General features: G+C 41.8%; 1 protein-coding gene across 1 annotated transcript in view; it reads left to right on the top strand.

The window, feature by feature from the left end:
• Positions 1-2,939: 2,939 nt before the first annotated feature.
• LOC132601698 (uncharacterized) overlaps positions 2,940-16,790 on the top strand; it is a 20,341-nt gene continuing 6,490 nt past the window's right edge. Inside the window, exons 1-6 of the mRNA XM_060314769.1 lie at positions 2,940-3,058; positions 5,915-6,304; positions 6,391-6,679; positions 7,124-7,919; positions 13,525-13,537; positions 16,382-16,790. The exon at positions 16,382-16,790 is cut by the window's right edge and continues 28 nt beyond it. Of these exons, the coding sequence (XP_060170752.1) occupies positions 2,940-3,058; positions 5,915-6,304; positions 6,391-6,679; positions 7,124-7,919; positions 13,525-13,537; positions 16,382-16,790 (2,016 nt within the window). The remainder of the gene's footprint in view (positions 3,059-5,914; positions 6,305-6,390; positions 6,680-7,123; positions 7,920-13,524; positions 13,538-16,381) is intronic.

Here is a 16,790-nt window from a genome sequence, read left to right as displayed (position 1 = left end):
AAATTAATGGCCTCTTTTACATCTTGGCCCGAAGTATTTGGTGGGGGAGCTGGAGGTGCTGGAGCTGGGGCCGAGGCCCCCTCACGCTCCTCAGAGATAGGAACTGTCTGAGAGGACTGAGATTGAGCCGCACTCTGGGACTCGCTTTCCTCTACTACCGGTGGCGGTGCTCTTTCAGCCCGCTTTTCTGCCACCGTCTTGCCCTTTTGGCCTGCCGTAGTCTTTCCATTTTTGGGCATCTCTGAAATACACAACACACGATTAAGGAACAAGAATTTCTTACATCATGGCTCTATCGCACGATTCTTATGAAGAAGGAAGGTCATTTATTCCTAAAATGTCTGCAGCTTCTTGTTTATAAGTGTGGCGCGCAACACACCCATAACCAAGACTCTACTAGACACGGCTCGTAGACACACCCTAGGACTGAACTGCTCTGATAACACTTTTGTCACGACCCGCCTAGGGGGCCGCGACGAGCACCCAGTGCTAGTCCACCCGGGCACCCTTTAACTTATACTTATGCTTGCATCTAGGTGAGCCACATCATTAATCATACATCACTAAGCATCAATCATACTAGTCCCATTGGACGACAACATCTTTAATCATCATAGGCAGCTATGCCACAACAATGTACATGGGCCGATGGGGCCAACAAAATGATATACAAAATATAGGCCGACAAGGCCAGACATAACTAACCACATACACGTGACTACGAGCCTCTAAGAGTATAACATATCACATGAGCGAGACAGGACCCCGCTATGCCCATAACTATGTACACAAAAGAATAAGTACCCAAAAGCTATGGCTCCGAATGAGATGGAGCTCTGCTATGTAATCTCTGAATAAGCAACTATGGGTCCAGTCTGTCTCCCTGTGCACCTGCAGGCATGACGCAGCGTCCACAAACAAAAGGACGTCAGTACGAAGAATGTACTGAGTATGTAAAGCATGACAACATCAATATAGAAGTATAATAGACAACTTAGGCAGTATCATAGGAGGGGAGACAACAATATCATCATCATGGCACTTACTTGCTTTTCATAGGGAGTTTCCATTTCTCATACGTACTCGTATACATACATCATCATCCGTATTCCATAATAGTACTCATACCATAATTGTGCTCGTATCCATATACATAGTCTTATCACATTCATATTCATATTATATACTTAGTCATTCCATATACATAACATTTACATAGCATACCCGACCTCAGAGGATCGGTGTTTCATACATACTTGGCCAACCGAGGCTCAAGGTTACTCATACCTGGCCCTACCAAGGCTTCAGGGTTATCCGTACCATCTGCAGAGGTGTGCGCGCATTTCGTAATCGTATACATACTTTATACATAATCATATACATATATTCTACCCGGCGTTATAAGCTCGGAGTTTCATTATAGCCCTTCATAGGCACACATATAAGTATAATAGCCCGTAGGCACCTTTAGCATCATTATCATTACTATCATCATCATTATCGTTACTTCTATATCATAGGTCTACTCGTCGTATGAGGTGCGTGGTACAATCTTAGTACATATCAAGGGTCGTGAGCTTATGAGCTCGGAACATTAACCAATTGAAAACAACATACTCATATAGAGGAATTAGGAATTTGGCCAAGAATCATGCCTTATGAAAGAAGGGTTAGCCTTACATACCTTCTCGTCGGACTATTATACACTTGCACGTTCCCTTCCAATGTTAGCGTTTCTACCTTCATTAATATCATAACAATGGCCATTAGTCATCCACATTATCCACATTGTCTAGGTTTCTCAATTTGCTTCTAATTTACCTATATTCAAGGTCATAACACCCAACTTCGTCCATTCGCCTAAAGTGTCTAGTTCATGATCTTAATACCATTTATAACACATTCATATCACGACACAACAACATTCATGATTCAACTCAAACTATTCCTCAAAATGTCACTATTCATCATTCATGACCCATTTCACCATATTTTCTACAATCCATGTATTTTAACTCTCCAATACCTTAAACAACATATAAATAGCATGAATCGTACCTTAGATGTTGTAGGGACGAGCCTTAGTTGATAATATTCCACTTTGAGTAAAACCCTAGCTTTTCTCCATTTGGATTTCTTGACTTTAGATGATCCTTGATGGGTTCTTACTCTTGATTCACTTATTTAATGTTGTTGATGGCTTATAATCCTTGAAAACTTGTATAATAAATGTAGAGAGATGTTTTAGAGAGAGGAAGGAAATGTTGAAATGATTTCATGAACTTGGTCCTTTATTTAATAACATTCCACTGATGTGTCGGGTTCCATTATACGGTCCATTATACGGTCCGTATAATGGTTATACGGTCCGTATAATAGACCGTGAAATGGGTCTGCCTGCACCCTTTCACCGTGACCATTTGACGGTTCGTTATACGGTCCGTATAACTGACCGTAAAATTCCACCAGCAACCAACCTCCACTGTGATGGTTTTACGGTCCATTATACGGTCCGTAAAACATTATACGGTCCGTATAATGAGCCGTAAAACTCATCGGTTCACTGAACTTATTCTCATCACTTCGTTTGATCTCCGATCCTTGCGGAACCTTCTTAACACTTATTCAACACTTCAATACCAATCTAAGGGACGTTATAACTCTTCTCCAAGACATCACTAAGTCCTGGCTAACTCGTTTCTCGTAATCCCTTTCCGATACTTATCAAATACTTTTGCCTTCTCTTGGCAATCCTCTTCCCTCATCTCTAACAACTTTAAAATCTCAACTAGGGTCATCAAATGTCGTTCCTCACTAGTTCGTTCACTTGCGTACCAACGAAAAATTTCCGAGGTGTAACAGTACCCTTACCTCAGGAGCTGATTCATCCAGGGGCCACGGGTGACTCTATATAGGAGTTACCCGCCACTACTGCCCCTATGACTGAGACTGTCCAGATTGCAGATTCTGAGATTCCAGCTACTGATACTGGTGATGCTTCCGTTGAGACTCAGACTGTTGCTCCTGAGCCACAGACTTTGGCTCCACAGTCTCCGAGGCCAGCCCCACAGCTAGCGGGCCCAGCTGTAAAGCCCCAGGGTACAACTAGAGTTGAACCCTATGCTTTCTCGATGGACAACTGATACGCTCAAATTACACCTATTAATGGCTTAAAGTGGAATTTGTCAAATATAGTAACCCAAACAAGGTTGGGGTCGAATCCCACAGGGAATATGGAGAGAAAAGGGTATTAATTGTATGCGATACTAGTCTTTAAAGGCTTTAATCCTATTCCGAATATTTTGAAAAGAGATTTGGTTTGTATTTGCTATTTTGAAATGTTTGGAATTTGTTTGGATTTGGAGAACCAAAGTTGTGTCCCTGCGATGATTAGATGTTATGCTATGGGTGTCAGTATGATATATTTCTAATGGGTCGAGGTTATGTATGCACTTAATCTCTAATACACTTTCTAATATTTTCCAATAGTTAGAAAGTATTTCTTTTCATGATTTTCCCAAATGCAGAAAGGTTATAAATAAGGTTGATGAAATATGCCAAGTAGAACTCATCTTATCCCTAAGCGAGTTCATTAAACGAGGGTTAGCGCCTCGAGTCCTTGTTATATTATTTCAAATCACATCCTAGTTCATCTTTCTAAATAAACTAGGGTTTGTGCATGAACAAGTGTTTGCAACCACTTAAAGAACAATGAACACGAGAAATAATAAAACACATCACAACCCATTATATATATATGCAATGTTAGACACCCATTACATAGACCCATCATTTGGGTCCACAACTTTAATTAAAGAAAATACTCACACATTATGGTCTCAAAAGTAGTAAGCAATAAATAAGATATAAAGCTTACAAAGTGTAATAAAGATGATGGAAAATGGAATCTTGGTGTCTTCACTAAGCTCCAAAAGGGGAGTATTCAATGCTCACTCACCAATGGAACTTTTCACGTGGTTACAATAAAATCTGCTGCCAAAAAAAAAAACCTAAAATGTTCTTTAAATAGGCTCCAAAAACGCACAACAGCAACTGACAAAATTGCCCCCGATAGCAAGATCGACGGACCGTCGATCATTCAACGATCGTCGATTTCTCCGTCTTTTGTACCTTCAGCCATATGTTCCATTCGACGGTGCCGTCGACTAGTTCGACGCTCCGTCGAGTATTCCATCTTTCTCTCCTCTTGTTGAGAGATCCTGCTTGACGACACAAATGATGAATCGTCGATCAGTTCGACGCTTTGTCGATGCCTCCGTCCTTTGTCGTCTTCATCTTTGTCATCACTAGAAAATCGAGCTTATCGACGCTTCAAAGGACGGTTCGTCGGCTGATCGACGGAACGTCGATTCTTCATTTTTGGCCAATTTTTCTTTTGTTCTTTGCTTTTTGCTTTTTGCTTTTGGGCCATTGTTTTCGTAAAACACAACAAAACATATTAACGAGAACCAGACTTACTTGAAAATAACCAAAATTCATAGTAAAAAGGTGTCGAATGTGCCACAAATCCGCGGCACATCTATACCCCCAACTTAGGATCTTTGCTTGTCCTCAAGCAAGTCAGACAAAACAACCACAAAATAAAATTACAACTATTCTAAAAATAAAGTAAAAGTGACTACAATGGTGCTTGCTCATCGCTACCGGCATGTGCATTTTTCAAATCAACTCCCTCTTTCCTCATTCCCAAACAGGGTTCTTTCAAAACAAACTTATTAGAATTGACCATGACGCTTCAATCGATGACATCACATTATTAGAAACATTTATGCGTGCGAGTATTTACCATTATGCCCTCACTTAGATTAGAGAATGTCCCACGCACAATTTTACAATAAGAATCGGGACAAGGATGGATGAGAATAGAAAGCACTCGCGCTCACAAAGAAGTTCATGATTTACAAGTGCAGATACCATATGCTTGCCTTTTATTTCAATGCCTAACACTTTCGGATGGTTCAGTTGTGATCACTATAGGACTTGTTCTTGGGTTGTAATGTTGGCTTGGGGACGGGTAGGATACTCATTTGGGAATTAGTGGGGGTGGTGGTGGCAGTAGGGGTGGCGGTCGTCGTGGCGTTCGTGGTGGTCGTAGTGGTGGTAGTGGTAGTAGTAGTCGTAATAGTCGTAGTGGTAGTCGTAGTAGTGGTAGTAGTCGTAGTAGTAGTGGTAGTAGTCGTAGTAGTTGTGGTAGTAGTAGTAGTAGTAGTGGTAGTCGTAGTAGTTGTAGTGGTAGTGGTGGTAGTCGTGGTGGTAGTCGTGGTAGTAGTAGTGATAGTAATAGTAGTCGTAGTAGTAGTCGTGGTAGTAGTAGTAGTTGTGGTAGTAGTAGTAGTCGTGGTAGTCGTAGTAGTCGTAGTAATAGTAGTCGTAGTAGTAGTCGTGGTAGTAGTAGTAGTCGTCGTAGTAGTAGTCGTCGTAGTAGTAGTCGTACTAGTAGTAGTCGTAGTCGTAGTAGTAGTCGTAGTAGTAGTAGTAGTGGTAGTAGTAGTGGTAGTAGTAGTAGTAATAGTAGTCGTAGTCGTAGTCGTAGTAGTTGTAGTGGTAGTGGTCGTAGTGATAGTGGTGGTGGTGGCGGTGGGGGTGGTGGTGGCGGTAGGGGTGGCGGTCGTGGTGGTGGTAGTGGTGGTAGTGGTAGTAGTAGTCGTAATAGTCGTAGTGGTAGTCGTAGTAGTGGTAGTAGTCGTAGTAGTTATGGTAGTAGTAGTAGTAGTAGTGGTAGTCGTAGTAGTTGTAGTGGTAGTGGTGGTAGTCGTGGTGGTAGTAGTGATAGTAGTAGTAGTCGTGGTAGTAGTACTAGTCGTGGTAGTAGTAGTACTTGTGGTAGTAGTAGTAGTAGTCATCGTAGTAGTAGTAGTCGTAGTCGTAGTAGTAGTAGTGGTAGTGGTCGTAGTGGTAGTAGTGGTGGTGGTGGTGGTAGTGGCGGCGGGGGTAGTGGTGGCGGTAGGGGTGGCGGCGACCGTGGCGCTGGTCGTGGCGGCGGTCGTGGTGGAAGTGCTGGTGGTCGTAGTGGTGGTAGTGATAGTAGTAGTGGTAGTAGTGGTAGTAGTAGTCGTAGTAGTCGTAGTACTAGTCGTAGTGGTAGTGGTAGTAGTAGTAGTCGTGGTAGTCGTAGTAGTGGTAGTGGTAGTGGTGGTAGTCGTGGTGGTAGTCGTGGTGGTAGTAGTGATAGTAGTAGTAGTAGTAGTAGTAGTGGTAGTAGTGGTCGTAGTGGTCGTGGTCGTAGTAGTGGTAGTGGTAGTGGTAGTGGTGGTAGTAGAGGTAGTGGTAGTAGTAGTGGTAGGTAGTAGTTAGTTATAGTCGCAGTAGTATTAGTAGAAGTAGTATTGGTAGTCGTACTGGTAGTCCTAGTCGTAGTGGTAATCGCAGTCATAGTCGTGGTAGTAATAGTCGTGGTGGTGGTAGTAGTGGTGGTGGTGGTGGTGGTGGTGGTGGTAGTGGTGGTAGTCGTGGTGGTAGTAGTGGTGGTAGTGGTAGTAGTCATAGTTGTAGTGGTAGCGGTAGCGGTAGCGGTAGCAGTAGCATTAGCACTAGCGGTAGCACTATCTGTAGCAGTAACGGTAGCAGCTGTAGCGGTAGGAGTAGTAGTAGTGGTAGTAGTAGTAGTGGTAGTCGTAATAGTGGTAATGGTCGTAGTGGTATTGGTGGTAGTGGTAGTGTTAGTAGTAGTAGGCGTAGTCGTAGTAGTCGTAGTCGTAGTCGTAGTCGTAGTAGTAGTCGTAGTCGTAGTAGTAGTAGTCGTAGTAGTAGTCGTAGTAGTGGTGGTGGTAGTAGTAGTAGTAGTAGCAGTAGTAGCAGTAGCAACAGTAGTAGTAGCAGTAGCGGTCGGAGTATTAGTAGTGGTAGTAGTAGTAGTTGTAGTAGTAGTAGTTGTAGTAGTGGTAGTGGTCGTAGCGGTAGGGGTGGTAGTGGTAGCGGTGGTAGTGGCCGTGGTAGTAGTAGTAGTCGTAGTGGTAGTCGTAGTTGTAGTTGTAGTCGTAGTAGTAGTAGTTGTAGTAGTAGTAGTAGTAGTAGTAGTAGTAGTCGTAGTTGAAGTAGTAGTTGTAGTCGTAGTAGTAGTAGTAGTCGTAGTTGAAGTAGTAGTTGTAGTCGTAGTAGTAAGGGTAGTAGTAGTGGTAGTCGTAGTAGTGGTAGTAATAGTTGTAGTCGTAGTGATAGTGGTAGTGGTGGTAGTGGTAGTGGTAGTGGTAGTAGTCGTAGTCGTAGTAGTAGTCGTAGTAGTAGTCGTAGTCGTAGTAGTAGTAGTTATATTCGCAGTAGTATTAGTAGAAGTAGTATTGGTAGTCGTACTGGTAGTCCTAGTCGTAGTGGTAATCGCAGTCATAGTCGTGGTAGTAGTAGTCGTGGTGGTGGTAGTAGTGGTGGTGGTGGTGGTGGTGGTGGTGGTGGTGGTGGTAGTGGTGGTAGTCGTGGTGGTAGTAGTGGTGGTAGTGGTAGTAGTCATAGTTGTAGTGGTAGCGGTAGCGGTAGCGGTAGCAGTAGCATTAGCACTAGCGGTAGCACTATCTGTAGCAGTAACGGTAGCAGCTGTAGCGGTAGGAGTAGTAGTAGTGGTAGTAGTAGTAGTGGTAGTCGTAGTAGTGGTAATGGTCGTAGTGGTATTGGTGGTAGTGGTAGTGGTAGTAGTAGTAGGCGTAGTCGTAGTCGTAGTCGTAGTAGTAGTCGTAGTCGTAGTAGTAGTAGTCGTAGTAGTAGTCGTAGTAGTGGTGGTGGTAGTAGTAGTAGTAGTAGTAGTAGTAGCAGTAGCAACAGTAGTAGTAGCAGTAGCGGTCGGAGTATTAGTAGTGGTAGTAGTAGTAGTTGTAGTAGTAGTAGTTGTAGTAGTGGTAGTGGTCGTAGCGGTAGGGGTGGTAGTGGTAGCGGTGGTAGTGGCCGTGGTAGTAGTAGTAGTCGTAGTGGTAGTCGTAGTTGTAGTTGTAGTCGTAGTAGTAGTAGTTGTAGTAGTAGTAGTAGTAGTAGTAGTAGTAGTAGTAGTCGTAGTTGAAGTAGTAGTTGTAGTCGTAGTAGTAGTAGTAGTCGTAGTTGAAGTAGTAGTTGTAGTCGTAGTAGTAGGGGTAGTAGTAGTGGTAGTCGTAGTAGTGGTAGTAATAGTTGTAGTCGTAGTGATAGTGGTAGTGGTGGTAGTGGTAGTGGTAGTAGTCGTAGTCGTAGTAGTAGTCGTAGTAGTAGTAGTCATAGTAGTAGTAGTGGTGTTGGTAGTAATGGTGGTAGTGGTGGTGGTAGTTGTGGTGGTAGTAGTCGTGGTAGTAGTGGTAGTCGTGGTATTAGTAGTAGTCGTGGTAGTAGTAGTAGTCGTAGTCGTAGTGGTCGTTGTCACGACCCCACTCCGTAGGCTGCGACTAGTGTCCGTGCTGGACACTCAAACGTACCCAATAACCCAAATTAGCAAACGACAGAATATTTTCAAATATAGAAGTCGCTTGGCGTTAATAATAACCATAAATGAACCGACACCGTAGATGGAAGCCGTTGAGGCTGTCACAGATCATATCATACCCAAACATATACAGAACCCACACAAGTATGTCTACAGACCTCTACAGATCATAACAAAATCATAAGACGGGACGGGGCCCCGTCATACCCCTGAATCGCATACATATATATAATATAGCGGCAGACTGTACCAATATACAAGCTCTGAACAAAAGAGCGCTCCCAATATAGCAGAACAGATGTCCTAGGCAGGCGATCAACAAATCTGTCTTCTGTACCTGTGCGGCATGAAAACGCAGCCCCCGAAGAAAGGGGGTCAGTACGAAATATGTACTGAGTATGTAAAGCACGGAACGTAGTAAACAAAGTCATAATCAAAGTAGAAGGTACAGAAAATGGACAAAATGTACAGATTAGCAAAATGCTGATCATAAAGTATAAATAGTATTTGTTGAAAACATATGTCGTACCTGGTCCCAATACGGAACAAGATCATAACCGAAACAGAACTTACAGAGAAGTGAGTGTGACATCCGAAGTATCAAATGCATATTTTCAAAACATGAGGAGTGTGTTCAGAAACATATACCATATCATGTCCGGCCCCTGCCAAGGGCTCGGCGAAACAGAACGTGGCCACCCCCCGACGCTGGTGCCACCATACATAAGGAACATAGTAGGGGATAACCCTGTAACATAACATATTATATCATATCAGATGGCCATATCAGATCATATCATATCAGAATGTGTGTACATGGCACAGCATACTCCAAAACCCATGTACATATATATCTGCCCCCTCACATCGAGGCACGGCGAACAATGCATTGGAATACGCTTGACAACATATCCTGGCCCGGGCTCAGTGTGGGAAACATTGGGGCATCCACGAATGGAGTAGTGAGAGACTAAATGCAACAAAAAATATCACAGATTTCCAGAGACTCAATGAGGCATATCGAAATGACAAATCAAATCAATGAAGTCGGACAGAATCATAGTAGGTGTATGTCGTATGTCATAATGAGTTACGGAAGAATAATCCTTCTGGGGTCATTCTCATATTCCAAAATAGTTTACCAGACTCGAGGGAATCATTAAAACAATTTTCCTTAGTAGTTAAAAGGATAGTTAAAACGTTTCATTTTATATTGTTCGAAAATAAGGCAATAGTACAATAAGAGAGCAAAGCGGGAATAGTGGAACTAAATGCAATACAAAATATACAAACTTTCCACCAAAGTCATAATTCATCCAAAACTTCTAATCTTTAACATACTTATTCATAACATGTTTCCATCTTCCTATTACATCAACAATCATCACTATTTGCACCTTAACAACTTCATTTCCATAATGTCATAAAATCATACTAAAATGACACAAACTTCTACATTCCATTACAATGCAAACTTATATCATTTTACCTTCATTTACATTGCAAGGATCACCACAACACAACTAACATATTAAACAAAATTAATTCATTCCTATTCCAATTTCAATATACCACTCGGCCAATACATATAATTCCAACTTCAACCAAATTCAATCAACTTTCATTTCCAATATGAATTTCACCATAACCACGACTAGAATACAACATAAAATTTACTCATCTTTGACTACACAACCACACATGTACACGGCTACATTCATACATATATATATTCATGCAACTTCCATATTTTCATGAATTTTAACCCTTTCTACTTCCCACAACATAAACCAAACCTTCATAACACATAAAAAGGAATTAAATCTTACCCTTTCTCTTCAACTTCTTCACTTGGCCAAAGTGCGGAAACAATGAAACAGATGACTTATCTTCCGAAACAATTATACTATGTTGTAGAGGACCCTTGAATTAGTGGAAATACTACAAGAAAATAATTTTTGGAACAAAATTTAAAGCACCTAATTTCCATGGTCTTGGCCGAAATGGCACCTTTCTCTTGCTCTTCATCTTTTGTCTTCTCCTTATCTAATTTTTCTTGAAGCTTCAAAAGGATAAAGACCCCTTTTTAACATAATTGTCACATGACTAATCACATGACAATTTCATATTGTGGGTTTGGGCCAAGGCTTGGCCGGCCTCCCTTCAAACTTGGGCCTAAATTGTTTTCTTTTCATTTTTTTTTTGGGCCAATTCGGTTGGTCCCGAGTTGGGCCTAGCCCACTGACCTTTCGACCTTAAAACGTCCATATCTCCTTGTACCAACGTCACCTAGGAACCCACGACCTATGGTTGGAAAGATAATTCAAATATATATAACTTCTATCTCCTGGTATGTTTCCAAATTCCAAACTTATAATACCGTGTTTGCCCCTCCAAGTCAGGTCACCCGGAAACATTTTCTGAAAAATTTTCGTTTGGAAGGCTTCCACTTTGATTTGGCCCAAGGGTCCTTCATGAGTTGTGCTTAACTTTACATATGTGATTCATATAGCTTGTCACATGTTTCAAAAAAAATCTTGATGTGTGGGCCCCACCTCAGCTTACAAATAATCCGACGTTAAAAAATACGGGATATAACATCCTCCCCCCCTTTAGAACATTCGTCCTCGAATGTTAGATTAGTCTTATAGGGTCTGTAAGTACTTCGGGGGAGTTTCTTTTTATGGTCGGCTCATATGATACACATTCATTATTGAATATAACCAAGTAAGGATATTTCTTCTTCATTTCCTCTTCAGTTTCCCAGGTCATCTCTTCCCTGTTATCGTTCTGCCACAACACCTTAACGGAAGCTACATCTTTATTCCGAAATCTCCTTACCTGGCAATCCAGAATGGCTACAGGCTGCTCTTCGTACGATAGTTCCTCCGTCACCCGAATATTATTTGATGGAAATATTCTAGGAGGACCACCGACACATTCGCGGAGCATAGATACATGAAATGCCGGATGTACCGCTTCCAAATCAGATGGTAAATCTAACTCGTAGGCGACATTCCCAATCTTTCAAATAATCTGATAGGGTCCGATATATCGCGGACTGAGCTTACTCTATTTGCCGAATTGGATTTCCGCCTCTCATAGGCGATACTTTCAAAAATACCCAATCCCCGACCTGGAACTCTAAGGGTCGACGCCGTTTGTCAGCATACGATCTCTGTCGACTCTGGGCTACTAATTGTCTTTCTCGGATGAGTTTCACCTTATCAACGGCCTGCTGGATCATATCGGGACCGATTAACTCTGTTTCGCCAATATCGAACCAGCCGATCGGTGACCTGCATTTTCTGTCATACAAAGACTCGTATTAAGCTAGAATCATAGCTGTCATTATAAGCAAACTCGATCAACGGCAGATGATCATCCCGGCTACCTCTGAATTCAATAATACAGGCCCGTAACATATCTTCTAGTGTCTGTATAGTGTACTCAGCCTGTCCGTCGCTCTGAAGATGGAATACTGTGCTCAGACTTACCTGAGCCCCTAATCCTTCCTGAAAACAAATCTCCATAATTTAGTCATAAACTGAGTACCTCTGTCAGTGACAATAGATATAGGAACTCCGTGGAGTCTCACTATTCCTTTAATACATATAGTCTGGCATAATCTTCAGCTGAATAAGTATTTCTGACGGGAAGAAAGTGGACTGATTTTTGTTAGCCTTTCCACAATAATCCATATGGAATCATACTTCCGTGGAGTGCGAGACAATCCTGTAATGGAATCCATATTAATTATCTCCCACTTCCAAATCAGAATTTCCATTCCTTGGAATAGTCCATCAGGCTTCTGGTGTTCAATTTTTAATCTGCTGGCAATTCGGGCACTGGGCAACGACCTTGCGATGTCGGGCACACATAATCTGCCTCGGTATAACAATACTCATCCGGTACAACTTCGAGCTGAATCTCTTCCTTATCAAAGGTCGTCTCCCTACCATACCAGAATAGACTCCTCAAACTGACGCTGTTTTACCTCTTCCATAATCGATGATTCTGCAGCTTCTCGGACAAAAATTTCAATATCTTCAGAACCGACCAAACGGACTCCAAGACTAGCTGACTGATGAGTTTTACAGACCAATTCTTTGTTTCTGATTGTACGCCGGTCAAGCCGTCCATAGATTCACGACTAAGTGCGTCTGCCACAATGTTAGCTTTTCTAGGGTGGCACAAAATATTAACATCATAATCTTTCAATAATTCGAACCATCTTCTCTGCCGCGAATTCAACTCCTATGGCTTAGAATATACTGGAGGCTCTTATGGTCCGTATAAATATAAACGTGGACCCCATGTAAGTGATGCCGCCATATCTTTAAAACATGAATCTCTGTGGCTAATTCCAGATCATGAGCGGAATAATTTCCCTCGTGCGGTCTGAGCTGCCGGGGAAACATAGGCTATAATCCAACCATTCTCAGAGAACTACGTATTTCAGTCGATGTGGAAGGCCTAGGTCAATTCTTTATCGCTTCAATCTTCTATGTGCCAATTGTTTCTACTTATACTTACTTTACTTTACTTTCATTCACTCCCCCTCTTTGGGGTTATACTTATACCATATCCATATCTTTTCTTTCTAACCTACAACTTGATTTTCTCTGTACGAGACCTTAACAGAATGACAATTATATAGTACACAATCTTATCCGATAGCTGGCACTCAAGTAATTTAATTAACGCAGCAGTTTATCCTTTAGTAACCACGTTCTTCCTCCATACCCATTCCTTATCTGTCGTTCTATTTTCTCGATAATCGAATTATTCGATATGCACATGATTCATCGTTTCATGCCTTAAGTTTTCCTTTGCCCTGTACTATTCCATTTTTGTTTGCTTTCGCAATTGACTTCGTACTTTGCCCGTCGACTTTTTCAGAGGCTCCGCTTAATTACGTTTCTAACGGTTCATTTTTTTTTTGACATTTTGATCTCCTTACCTTCCACTCAATTATTCTCTTTTCTTTCCAAACATCATTGTATTAGAATCTTCCAATCTCAACCAGTAGCAAAATCAATATCAGTCTACTTCGTAACATCTATACCATACCTTTCCCCTTTTCTTGTAAATTCTGTCCAGTCAATGTTTTCCCTATATTACAGCACTGGCTATTAGGTTCACCAATCAATCGACATAGTTATAAATGGGGGCCGTACACATACGTATATATATATCACTGCCATTTCCTTTTACAATACATCTTCAATCACTTGTTCAAATTTACTCTAGTTCCTGAGCTACGCTGCTTTTTCTTCCTTTTTGGCAATCTAATCCGTCTCAGCTCGTGTGACCCCTATAAAGTTTCTAACCATTCCACATATCCTAATTCCCTTTAGGTTACCCCGAATTTCCTATTCGTCTCTTATACTTATGTTTGCAAAACAATTTGCACATTTCCCAGGGGGTCACCCATCCCAAAATTGCTCTGGCCCTGGCACGCTTAACCTTACAACTTTAATGAATTAAGACACGTTAAGGCTGGTATAATTATACCAATTGCCCCGCACGTCTTTTGTCACGTAATTTAAGACAAGTCGGGGTCTTGACAGCTTTTCAGAACGTTCTCGTAGCGGGTCCCACCCCGACCTAGCGAGAATTCTTTTATTTTTCTGACTATATCGTCTTCAATACTTACCTCCATGTATATATATTATATATATACGAGTCGTGAGCGAACCACTCAATTCCCGACTGCTTGTCATACGTTTTGTATTCTTCCAATTAGAGGAAACTTGCTCGTCAGACATTTTTGCCCTTCCGCATATTTGCCCTTCACATGGGCTATGCTAAAACAAAATGGGGTTAGAACATATTTCTGGTCCCTCCAAATAAATTGTGAATTCGCTACTCGTATATGCTTTCTCGAGATAAAATTTTCCATATGAGGATAACGCTTCTTACGAATGACATGGAGGGTATCTCTTAAACTTTTAACCCAACATAAGAGATTTACCCTATCGGTATCGACTTTCAAGACATATTAAGAATTTATATCTTATTTTCCTGTTTATATTTCTGGAAAAATTTGGGCAGAGGTTCCTCTGTATTTCTTACTATCCCAAAACCTGTACACAGGAAATACCAACCATGCCTCACAGGGACAACACATATACGTATATACATATCATATCATATCGCATCATAGCCACACGGGGCTAACAATTTCAAATAAAAGTATCAGAATTCCGAGGCTTACCTCACATGCCCAACTCGAACTGCACCTGCTACACTTTCCAAGTTTGTTTCTCTTTTTAATGTTCGACTTTATGTTTTAATCGTACTTCAGGATACCTTACCCAGCATACATCTCTCATACCATTACTTATCGGAGTACTGTGTAGCTTCCAATATCAGCAGGTGCTGTCTTACGTCGATACCGTTCACCAGCTGCAATTAAGGGTTAGTTAAGAAAGGAATTCATTTCCTACAGCTGGCTCTATCGCACGATCTAAGAATCAAAGAAAGGTAACACCTAAATGTCCTGTAGCCTCCTGTTTATAGATGTGGTGCACAAAACACCGATAAACAGGACTCTACTAGACACGGTCTGCAGACACTCCGAGGACGAACCGCTTTGATACCACTTTTGTCACGACCCCACTCCGTAGGCCGCGACTAGTGTCCGTGCTGGACACTCAAACGTACCTAATAACCCAAATTAGCAAACAACAGAATATTTTCAAATATAGAAGTCGCTTGGCGTTAATAATAACCATAAATGAACCGACACCGTAGATGGAAGCCGATGAGGCTGTCACAGATCATATCATACCCAAACATATACAAAACCCACACAAGTATGTCTACAGACCTCTACAGATCATAACAAAATCATAAGACGGGACAGGGCCCCGTCATACCCCTGAATCGCATACATATATATAATATAGCGGCAGACTGTACCAATATACAGGCTCTGAACAAAAGAGCGCTCCTAATATAGCAGAACAGATGTCCTAGGCAGGCGATCAGCAAATCTGTCTTCTGTACCTGCGCGGCATGAAAACGCAGCCCCCGAATAAAGGGGGTCAGTACGAAATATGTATTGAGTATGTAAAGCACGGAACGTAGTAAACAAAGTCATAGTAGTAGTAGTAGTAGTATTGGTAGTAGTAGTTGTGGTAGTCGTAGTAGTGGTAGTGGTAGTAGTAGTAGTAGTTGTGGTAGTAGTAGTAGTAGTCGTAGTAGTCATAGTAGTAGTCGTATTAGTACTACTAGTAGTAGTAGTAGTAGTCGTAGTAGTAGTGGAAGTAGTAGTGGTAGTCGTACTAGTGGTAGTACTAGTAGTAGTAGTAGTAGTAGTCATCGTCGTAGTAGTTGCAGCAGTAGTGGTAGTGGTAACAGTAGTGGTCGTGGTCGTAGTTGTGGTAGTGGTAGTGGTTGTGGTAGTGGTAGTAGTAGTGGTAGTGGTAGTGGTGGTAGTGGTAGTGGTAGTAGTAGTGGTAGTGGTCGTACTAGTGGTAGTACTAGTAGTAGTAGTAGTAGTAGTCATCGTCGTAGTAGTTGCAGCAGTAGTGGTAGTGGTAACAGTAGTGGTCGTGGTGGTCGTACTGGTCGTAGTGGTACTAGTTGTGGTAGTAGTGGTAGTAGTCGTAGCAGTAGTAGCAGTAGCAGTAGTAGCAGTAGTAGTAGTTGTTGTAGTAGTAGTAGTAGTCTTAGTAGTAGTCGTCGTAGTAGTCGTAGTAGTCGTAGTAGTAGTAGAAGTAGTAGTCATCATCGTAGTAGTAGTAGTAGTAGTAGTAGTAGTGGTAGTAGTAGTGGTAGTCGTAGTAGTGGTAGTAGTAGTAGTAGTAGTAGTAGTAGTAGTAGAAGTAGTAGTCGTCATCGTAGTAGTAGTAGTAGTAGTGGTAGTAGTAGTGGTAGTCGTAGTAGTAGTAGTAGTAGTAGTAGTAGTAGTAGTAGTCGTAGCAGTAGCAGTAGTAGTAGTAGCAGTAGCGGTAGCAGTACTGGTCGTAGTAGTTGTAGTGGTCGTAGTGGTGGTCGTAGTGGTGGTAGTAGTAGTGGTCGTAGTAGTGGTACTGGTCGTAGTAGTTGTACTGGTCGTAGTGGTGGTAGTAGTAGTGGTTGTGGTGGTCGTACTGGTCGTAGTGGTACTAGTTGTGGTAGTAGTAGTGGTAGTAGTGGTAGTGGTGGTAGTGGTAGTGGTGGTAGTAGTGATAGTGGTAGTAGCAACAGTAGTAGCAGCAGTAGTAGTAGCAGTAGTAGTAGGAGTAGTAGTATTAGGAGTAGTAGTAGTCGTAGTAGTAGTAGTGGTAGTAGTGGTCGTATTTTTAGTAGTGGTCGTGGTCGTAGTTGTGTTAGTGGTAGTGGTTGTGGTAGTGGTAGTGGTAGTGGTAGTGGTAGTAGTGGTAGTGGTAGTGGTAATAGT

This window comes from Lycium barbarum, chromosome 7 (assembly GCF_019175385.1).
Source record: "Lycium barbarum isolate Lr01 chromosome 7, ASM1917538v2, whole genome shotgun sequence".
Taxonomy (NCBI): Eukaryota; Viridiplantae; Streptophyta; class Magnoliopsida; order Solanales; family Solanaceae; genus Lycium; species Lycium barbarum.
Note: the sequence above shows the minus strand (reverse complement) of the source record. Positions and strands in the feature narration are given on the sequence as shown.